At 41.5% G+C, this 10,342-nt stretch overlaps 1 protein-coding gene across 1 annotated transcript in view; it reads left to right on the top strand.

The window, feature by feature from the left end:
- The first annotated feature begins 520 nt into the window (after positions 1 to 520).
- The window catches only part of LOC139719824 (PAX-interacting protein 1-like), a 56,458-nt gene continuing 46,636 nt past the window's right edge, over positions 521 to 10,342 (top strand). The window contains exons 1-8 of the mRNA XM_071631211.1: positions 521 to 719; positions 3,431 to 3,568; positions 4,565 to 4,672; positions 4,877 to 4,990; positions 5,512 to 6,213; positions 7,060 to 7,174; positions 8,418 to 8,509; positions 9,615 to 9,710. Coding sequence (XP_071487312.1) covers positions 624 to 719; positions 3,431 to 3,568; positions 4,565 to 4,672; positions 4,877 to 4,990; positions 5,512 to 6,213; positions 7,060 to 7,174; positions 8,418 to 8,509; positions 9,615 to 9,710 — 1,461 coding nt within the window. The 5' untranslated portion in view covers positions 521 to 623. The remainder of the gene's footprint in view (positions 720 to 3,430; positions 3,569 to 4,564; positions 4,673 to 4,876; positions 4,991 to 5,511; positions 6,214 to 7,059; positions 7,175 to 8,417; positions 8,510 to 9,614; positions 9,711 to 10,342) is intronic.

The raw sequence follows: 10,342 nt of genomic DNA, 5'->3' as shown, positions 1-10,342 counted from the left end.
TGCACTTTGTGGGACTACATCTCAGGCATGTCATTATGGCGGTAGGCCCTATACGACATATAATGCGAATTTACCAGTACAGAAAAAGGCAAAATGTCAAGATAAAGTCATTATCAGGACACTTTGGGAAAGAAAAGAGAAAAGAAAAGAAAAGCGGACAAAAAGGAGATTTGTTTGCTTCATGTTAATTCATTACTGTGACATTATCGGATTTTCAATATACTGAATTGAATTGATTTTTTTTTTTTCGTCAGCGCGGTACAGACCTTTTTTTAACACAACCAGCATGCACACATGCGGGTCTGCTCTTTTTGGAGCTCAGCTGAAAAAAAACAAACAACAAAACAAAACAAACAAACAAAAAAAAAAAAAAAAAAAAAAAAACATGGAGCGTCTACAATAATAATGGTCTAATTTACAAGGCCCCGCCGTACTACTTTTTGAAGTAATTCGCAACACACACAATGACTGTATGCAGCAGCTGCGCTGTATTGAGAAGCCACTTCCGGATGAACTTCAACCTTTGCTGTGGTAGCGTCAAGACGCGCGAACAGAGATTAGTGTGAGGAGTTGAATATCTGTAAAAATGTGAGTTTTGAAGGGTTATTACCGTTTTCAGAACGATGGGAGAACAAGAGGAGAAGGATGAAAAACCAGATGTTCCAGAGGGGTTCTTCAAGGAGGTCAATTACTATCCAATTGGCACAGTTCCCGATGAGGTAAGACTGGGCAGTCCCATATGTTGTATTTCGTGTTAGTACATGTATGATTGGATCGAACGTTGACTTCCAGTAGGCCCTACGGTATAATTACAGTAAATTGTATAGAACCCCATCTAGATACAATGTAGGCCTATTTAAAGTTAAGTAGAACTTACCTAGAATCTAGCTATTACAATTTAATCTACGAGCTGTACACTAAAAGGAAGAACTGTATAGAATACCTGCTAACTTTACCTGTGTTCCTATTCAAACTCGCTGTTCAGCAGGCGCGCCCGGCGGCGCAGGCTGGCTGCTGGCGCTGGCTGTGTTCTCTTCTAGTCGATGTTCGATGTTTAATCATGTTTCTACTTTACTTTGTTTACAGACGTACAAAGTACTACAAAACTCAAGAGATCGAGAAGCTATCCAGCTTCGCTCCAGCTCCCAGCAGGCATCGCAGTGCCATTGCTTGTAGACTTAGTGTTACAACTTACATTGGAAGAAAGTCAGTCCGGGAAACCCGCTCATGAGGACCGCCCCCGCGTACGAGAATGGTCCCTCCTCATGAGGACCTCCCCCCGCCTCATGAGGACCCCCGGGGAACGCCTCATGAGGTCCCCCATTCACTCCTTATTCATCTCACATCTGACGTACAAATTGTCGCAACTTTGCACGGTGATTTTTTGTTACACACACATGTCCACTATCTATGATGAAAAGAAGAAAAAATCCTGTCTGTTTTTTTTTCAAAAATCGAGTTTTAATCAACCGATGCAGAGCGCCCATCAAAACACGGGCGCCTGCCGCCAGCGCGTTCGCACAATGCAAGACTGCCGCACGTAGCGGCCTGATCCGACTAAATATTTTCGATGCTTTTTTCTGCGGCTCTCACCTCTCCGCGCACGAATCTGCCTCGTGAAGCCGAAGTCTGACATCTTTTTACACAAATTCGTAACGAGAAAAATTAAATCAGTACTAACCTGATCTTGTCCATATATTCCAAATTACTATTCCACACTGATAGAGTAGGTGGGTAGATGACATACTCCAGTTTGTTAGCAAAATAATCACTCTGTAGGTATGACGAGTTCACTTTCTTCGTCAATTCCGCCCACGATTCCGCCTCCCGCTTACCGTTTGGGCGCTTTCTCTGGAATCATCCCGCGACGCGACGTACGTCGCATCACATCACGCATCCAGCACATACCAGTCTGGTATGTGCTGGATGCGTGATGTGATGCGACGTATGTCGCGTCGCGGGATGATTCCAGAAAAAGCGCCCAAACGGCGGAATCGTGGGCGGAATTGACGAAGAAAGTGAACTCGTCATACCTACAAAGTGATTATTTTGCTAACAAACTGGAGTATGTCATCTACCCACCTACTCTATCAGTGTGGAATAGTAATTTGGAATATATGGACAAGATCAGGTTAGTACTGATTTAATTTTTCTCGTTACGAATTTGTGTAAAAAGATGTCAGACTTCAGCTTCACGAGGCTGATTCGTGTGCGGAGAGGTGAGAGCCGCAAAAAAAAGCATCGAAAATATTTAGTCGGATCATGCCGCTACGTGCGGCAGTCTTGCATTGTGCGAACGCGCTGGCGCCCGTGTTTTGATGGGCGCTCTGCATCGGTTGATTAAAACTCGATTTTTGAAAAAAAAAACAGACAGGATTTTTTCTTCTTTTCATCATGGATAGTGGACATGTGTGTGTAACAAAAAATCACCGTGCAAAGTTGCGACAATTTGTACGTCAGATGTGAGATGAATAAGAAGTGAATGGGGGGCCTCATGAGGCGGGGGGAGGTCCTCATGAGGAGGGACCATCCTCGTACGCGGGGGCGGTCCTCATGAGCGGGTTTCCCGGACTGAAGTGTACATTTAAAGTAGATCTAATCACGTACGTGACGTAGTCTAGACTAACTGTTAGTGGTTACAAGTAGTGCAGTGGGTGGGCTTGGCAGTGCCAATATGGGAATTGCTGTAATTTAGTCGTATAAAGTTTCGGTTCTAGATAATTTTGATAATGATATGCAGGCAGCTAAGTCGTTACAGCCAGACAACTCGACAGGTGTATGTCTTTCAGGGGCCGCGGAACATTTTCCAGTGTGTGTGTGTGTATGTGTGTGTGTGTGGAGGGGGGGTTCAAGGTCAAGCCCCCCCCCCCCACACACACACACACACAAACACACACACACTCAAAAATGTTAGGGCGGAATCTTTGGAAATTCAAATTCATGGGTATTATGATCCCCCCCTTTTTTTTTTTAAAAATCAAAAGTGGAGGTGGGGGGGGGGGGGGGGGGGGTTACAGCCCTCCCTCCCCGATTTCGTGGCCCCTGACCACCCTGTCTTTGACAATCTACCACACATGTGTAGACAATGCCTTTTTAGAAACTGGATAGTTTGTGTGTAACATAGAAAAGAAAATTTACCTGACATGGTTGCCCATACACGTTGTACTTCTCTAATGTTAGGGTAGAACTCCATTGTGCACCCTTCACTGCATTGTCATACTACAAGTGTACGTATGAGTAAACACGACCACTGTTGACTTAATGTTGATCCTGTAATGCCTAACAGACACACACAGACCCATTTATCAGACATGCAGTATTTAAACAAGTGAACAGCACAACAGTTGTGTGAAATTAATCATTCTTCGTGCTTAAATACAATCATCTTTTAAATATCATCCTTCGTGCTTCAATCAAATTGTCTCTCCAGATCACTGAGCTGCTTGAAAAGGGCGGGGCCAGGGAGGAGTCCTACCTGACTGATCGGGTCACTCACGTCATCGCCCAGGATGAAGACCACCCGGAGGTCAGCGAGGCCAGAGACCTCTTTGAGGTTCCGGTCATTTCGGTGAGTAGTGTGTGTCATGGGTTGGGGGGGGGGGGGTGATCAAAACTCTCTTACAAAATCTCTTAAAGGGACCGTACAGTACTGGTTGAGGTGGGGATTCATGTTTCGAACATTCCTAAGTGAAATAATGAGAAACCTCATATGAAATATGAAAGAGCATGTAATTTTAAGAAGGATTCAACATTTATTTAATGAAAATTGGTTTTCAAATGGCTGAGATATCAAAAAAAAAAAAGATAATTAATAAAAGGCGACAGGCCACGCCTTTTATGTGGATCTCTTTGTTTCACGTTGTTTTTGGATATCTCAGTCATTTCAAAACCGATTTTCATCAAATAAACTTTTGATGCCCCTTAGAATTGCATGCTCTTTGACATCTCAAAGAGAGGTTTGTGAATATCTTGTCAAATGCACACAGGCTTACTTGTTATTCTTCTATTTCTTAATTTTAAAAAGTACATACATAATCAAGGCAAACATGAAATTCACCAGAAAGTGGATGACATTAAAATAACCTGAGGAGAAATTAGATTTATATTTATTAATGTTTTTGTTATTATTATTATCATTATTATTATACCATTTTGTTTTTTGTGCGATGTCATGAAGCACCATGAGCATTTACTGTATACATATGTACACTGTTACTTTCGCACACAGATATTTTAGAGAATGATGAGGACGTTTTTGTGAGATGTTGTTTTCGCAACCTGATGCCGACGCTAACGTAAATGCACTATCACTCAAGAGCATCAAGACATTTTCGCATGTTGTTAAATTCATGATCCAGTTGTGATTTGCTAAATTCACGAAAAGTAAACCCTCTAAAAAATAACAGCTTATGAAAAATATATTAATCAAAATGAATTATGGGAGTAGTGTATATTATTATCATTGTTGTTATCTTATTAATCTTGTTTATTATAATTGTGACTATCATTACTGGTACTAGAGTTTCCTTTCTAAACCACATTTATTACAATCCTGATATTCCAGCCACAATGGGTGTCTATGTCCATCCACTGTAAAGTCCTCCTTCCTGGGAAGGCCTTCGCTCCAGAATCAAGTCGTCTATTCAGCAAGGTGGTGGCTTGCTTTTCACAGGTGAGTATAGCGTCATTTTTATAGAGTCAAATGGTCTTTCATTATACTTGCAAAGTGAAAATATGTTGAATTTTCTGTCTTAATATTCATGTGGCTGTTCTCACATGATGACCCAGAGTGTTGTATTCAATGATGTATACTTGATATTACAATATTATTATTTCAGTTCTCTGAAAGTATCCATGTTTTACCTCCTTCTCCCAGCTCCAAGCTTCAGACCGCAATGCATTGTGGGCCATGGTGACCTTCTTTGGGGGAACGTGCCAGGCGAACCTGAGCAAGGAGTGCACCCATCTCATAACGGCCAAGTGTGAAGGGGTGAGCTTTGCGTACGATTCATCTGCAAAACCTTTTTTTTTCCCACAATGTTTCTCAGTCCTAGGGATGGGAAGGGGGTGAAGAGGGTTAAATTCTGTTCGTAGACAATCGGTTTCCAGACATCTGTGATCACTAAAGAAGAAAGCAATGTAAGAGTTAAACATGGAATGGGAAGTACCTGCCATCCCATCGTTTGATCTTTACTTGCATTGCAACAAACAAAGGCGGTAAGGGGTTGTTATAATACAAAGAGAAGAAACTAAACAGTGAAGTGAGTGCTTTTCATGTTGCTACCAGAAATGAATGTTTCCTCGATACTGTATATAAAAATGACAGATCATATACAGAGTTGCAATTTTAACAAAGTTTTTAAGCAAATGTGTCATTTTGTTGAGCCTTGCTCTGTATTGAAGTGATGTTGAGGGTATCATGGATCAGCACACAAGTCAAAAGGCATGTACGTAATCGTAGATTACCTTTGATTCAATAGGCTCTAAATTTGCTGATCAAATTTCCTCCAGGCAAAGTACGAGTGTGCTGCACAGCATGACAGCGAAATCAAGATCGTCAGCCCAGAGTGGATCCTGGAATCCATTCAGGCGAAGCGGATGGAGGAGGAGCGACCATACCATCCACGTTATATCATTGATAAAACGGTCGTTGACAGCGCCCTCAACACGGACTTTGAGATGAAGGAAGCGGCAGCGGAAGAGGAGGGGGAGTCGTTTTCGGCGACGGAGCAAGCCGCGAAGGACAAGAAGGAGAAAGGAGCACGACCGAAACTCAAACTTCCGTGGGCAGATGATTTGATGCCCCTGCCAGACATATCTGCTCTACCGGAGCCGGCCCGCGATGCCCCGCCGTCTAGTAACACGGCTACCTCATCGACGTTCAGCCAATCGGCGGGCAGCTTCAGCGAGTCGTTCGGCGGCACGACGTCCAGCGCCGGCCTCAGCACCCCGACGCCGTCGCACAAGGCCAAGGAGAAGAAGCACAAGAAGGAGAAGAAGAAGAAGAAAAAGCACAAGAAGGAGAAGAAGAAGAAGGATAAGAAGAAACACAAGCACGGAACGGGAACCACGCCCAGCCAGCCGGAACCCCCCAGCATGCCCCCGGCTGCTGAAGCCAGCACCAAGAATCGTCTGCTACGCAACATCACCAACAAGGCGGAGTTTCTCCCTTCCATGACTGGAACACCCGCAGACAAGAGAAGAATATCCCAGGTTTGTTACTTTTGCCTCCTTTACACAACTGACCTAGCAGTAGCTGAAAATAAATACTAATAAACAGCTTGTTTTTCCCTTATTTTGATTTCATTGTTATGCTCAGTAGAGTATATTCCCACAAAAACTGTTCAATATGGATTTAAGATGAATTATAATCTACCTTAGGCCAAAAAAAAAATCGTTGTATTGGCGTAACCCGCCCAACCCTAAAAAAAACCCCGACCCTGAACTTTTCCAAAAAAAAAGAAAAAAGGAAATACATCGTTCTTACCGAGAGAGGGCGCAAAACGGGTTTGCGAATTATCAAAAACAACAACAACAACAACAGCTGGTGTCGGAAAAAGGCCGCGCAGTACAGCGTGTCGGCGACCGGCAAGTCCGGTTCAAAGATTTTATTCAATATTATTCGGAGAATCGATTTGTCTGTGGCGCTGGGTGATTTAGCCCAGGAATTTGTTCATTCGTATTCTGACCGGTATGTCGTGACGGCTTTTAAACCGGTGATATAACAAACGTTGGATGCAACAGACCCTCTCTATCGAATGGGGTTTTGTTAGATATGAGTTTTACACGTAAAATACAGGTAGCAAAAAAAAGAAAAATAAATTTAAAAAATCTGCCCGACCGACCCTATTTGAAAATCTCATGTTACGCCAATACAACATTTTTTTTTTGGGGGGGGGGGCCTTATTATTATAGCCTTTTACAAACTACAATTTCTATAAAACATCGTCGAAATATGGAAATTTATTTTGCTTTGAAATTGAAGTGAGAAATTCAGACAGCCTGGTATTCAAGAACTTTTCTCCCCCCCCCCCCACTTCCCCATTTTCTTTACTACAGGTGCTCAACTCAGTTGGTGGTAGACCAGGGGGTCACAAGGGCAGACTGGACATCTACGGTGGGCTCCAGCCGCTTCCAGAGATTCACTACTGTGGCCACGATGCTTCCGCTGGTGGTAAATATTTGCTCATCTTGTCGCAGATTCCATTTTTTAAATTCAATTAAATTCAATTCAATTTATTTCAAACTTTCTTATGCCAAGTTTCATCGCAAACGATGTGACCACAAATTATTTTATATTTTCGATAGTAACTGCAAAGAGAATAGGCTTTTTTATTTAGCTTTCAAAATACTGCAAGGCCTTTGACATCCATGACAGCATAAATGCAGCAAAAGTTCCATACCACTGTTGTTCTTTTGAGGAGTCTGTAGGAATTTTTTAGTTGAAAAAAGTTGTGATATACATTTATGTGTTTTTGAGTGGTCTATCTGTCACATAGCAGAATCAAAGTCCACCCCTGCTGATACCTCTATTAAAACCTGTTTAAACGAGAACCTGGTATACCAGGTTCCCAAAATGTAGACAAGAGTGTCTGCATTCATGGCCTAATATCATGTGTATTTCTGTCATGCTGACAAAGAGAAAAAAAAGTAGAGTTTCTTCTATCAATATCAGTTTCCTTTTCCTATCAAAACTGCATGTATTTTTGTCTGATTTACCTTTTTCAGGAAATGTGGAAGTATGTTTGATTCGCTATAAGACTTGTAGGAAGACGTCTGTAGCAATCAAGGCTGAGCTCACTAGATTTGGACTTTTGTTGATCCAATTTGTGTGCCCTTCTAGGCTTCTAGTTTATAATAAAAGAATATGCGAAACCATCAGCACACACTCTAAATTTTAAGCCCAATCAGTATTTTGCACTGTTCGATGACACATGCCGTTGACCATGAAAAGGAGATGCATGTACTGCTTGACTGCTTTCACACAGGACGGTTAGATACCAACCTCTTTTTTTTTTAACAATGAGCAAAACGAATCGCATTTTGGGACCTTGAAGGTTCTTGAAGAATTGAGGAAGTTTCTCAGAGATTTACGGAAGGTTCTCAGAGTTTTGCAGAAGGAATGGGTTAAGTTCACGAAACCTTGATCCAAACTACCAATCCTGACATGAATGACTTTGTCTTTAATGCTATGTCTCAGTGACACTACATTCCTGTTTGTTGGGAAGCATCAGTCAGTGGAAATTTGTCATGTCATTTTTGCTCAAACAAAATTGCAAGGCTGACAGCCACACTGTACAATGGTACTTTTAATTGAATGTCACATGATGGGCAGTCGACCAATCGGATAGCCAAATTGCTTTCTTTTTAGGTGTTGTATAAACATGAATGACTTTGTCTTTGATATATTGTTACAGTGACACCAGATTCCTGTTTGCTAGGGTGCATCTTCCTCATCATTGAGTACACCCAGCTGGTTGGAATGGACTACATCGACACGTGGAGGAAGGTGAGGGTCATCGCCATGGTGATGGCGATATAATCATGATGATGTTAACCCAGCAAAAGCTCCCGTCAATTTTATCCTTTGTGGAATCCTCAGTAAATTTGGAAGTAAAAATATATATTGATGAGAGTCCATTTACCTTGTGCAGATGAATTTGATGGAATGTATGCATAGTCCTTAACTTTGATTATATGACAAATAAATTCCGTTAACTCTTTATGTGCCATGGTGGAAACCCCCCGTGTGCCACATTATTCTGAGATATGAAGGTAGTCATGCTTTGCTTCTGCAATTTGTATAACTTTTACAAATTTCTGTTAAGGTGGACATTATAGTAAAGCAAAGTTAAATAGAGGAATGCCAAACTTTGCTTTGATATAAATTGTATGACAAATCCATTTTCAATTTGTCTTTTGAATAACTAATTGCTACATTACTGTAAAGGCATGACTTTTGCACATAAAACCGTGACAGAAACTTGCAGTTTTACACACAAATATAGTCCAAAACACAGCTTGATAGTCAATCACCACATAGAATGCAAGCCGTATGTATGAGGAACAACAGCGCGAGAAATGCTTTCATTGTACCGCGGGATGAGCGATTTATCGATCAGTTTTGCCGGCTTTGTGTGTTGAGCAGAATATGTGAAGTTGGCACGTCGTCGACTGAGCCGGACATGTGAACGTGGCACATAAAGAGTTAAGGAGATATGGTTGAGAACGCGATTTCAGATGATGTCATCTAATGTCACGGATGACTAATTGCAATGGTACACTAGATCGATCATCCTTAGGACATGATACTCAGATGACGTAAGTTTGAAGTTGACAGTCGAAAAATTTTTGAGTTATCCTCTGCACAAGATTTGACTAGACTTATAAAAAGGAAAAAGAATGGAAAATTTGTACAGATACGTATATGAAAGGTGAAACGTTGTCAGTCACGGATTACCTAATACAACGAACAGTAAATTGTAATCAAAAGATATCATACAATGAATTGTAATCAAAAGATACAAACCACACATTAGAAAGTGTTGTCTTGGATGTGATGGCCGAAATGGGCTTGTTATTGAGCATAAGCCTCTGTGTATCAACTTTTGCAGGTGATCGTCGAACATGGTGGGATTGTGGATGAGTGTTATTCGGACAGGATTACGCACGTCTTGTGCGACACGCAGAGAACAGACATTTTCAGGCTGGTAAGTTCTGCCCGTTTTTTGCCTTCTGTACTTTTATGTAAGAAAATTGATAACTAGTAGAAAAATTAGCAAAGAAAATGGGATTCCATTCAAATTGATAACTGTGAAAAAGATCCTCTTTTCTGGGCGCATCATCTTTTCACAGTGATTTTCGTTTTAATATGAATGAGGGGAAGGGGGGTGGGGCTGGGTTAACCTTTTCTGTGCCTGGGACTTTGAGGCAGTGTGTACAAGGCTGTGTGGTTTCTGTGACAATCCACAGTCGAAGCATACTAAGAGTTTGTACCAAATTTGGGGCCAGTTTTAACATTGTTGATCATCATTTAGGAAAAAAATATTGACAAACGAACAAAAGTATGGACAGATTTTATAGACACTTAGGAGGCATTATTGCCAGTGTGATAGAAGGTCCAAACAGACAAAGCTCCCTCCAGTTTGCTGTGTTCTTCTTAGGTGAATGTCTACAGGAATACATAGAAGGTGAACATTTTGTGACACTCAGGTGAGCTTTACACCCACTGGGTCTCTTGTCTGATGTTACACGTACATGGCATAGATAGAAAAGGATATTTTGAGAAATATTGAAATGATTGCTTGTGTGCACAGTGGTGCTTGAATGTTGTTGTGGGGGA

This window comes from Diadema antillarum, unplaced genomic scaffold (genome assembly GCF_040938485.1).
Source record: "Diadema antillarum isolate AM-2024a unplaced genomic scaffold, OU_Dant_1.0 scf00000115, whole genome shotgun sequence".
NCBI classification, from domain to species: Eukaryota; Metazoa; Echinodermata; class Echinoidea; order Diadematoida; family Diadematidae; genus Diadema; species Diadema antillarum.
This window is presented reverse-complemented; position numbering and strand designations above follow the sequence as displayed.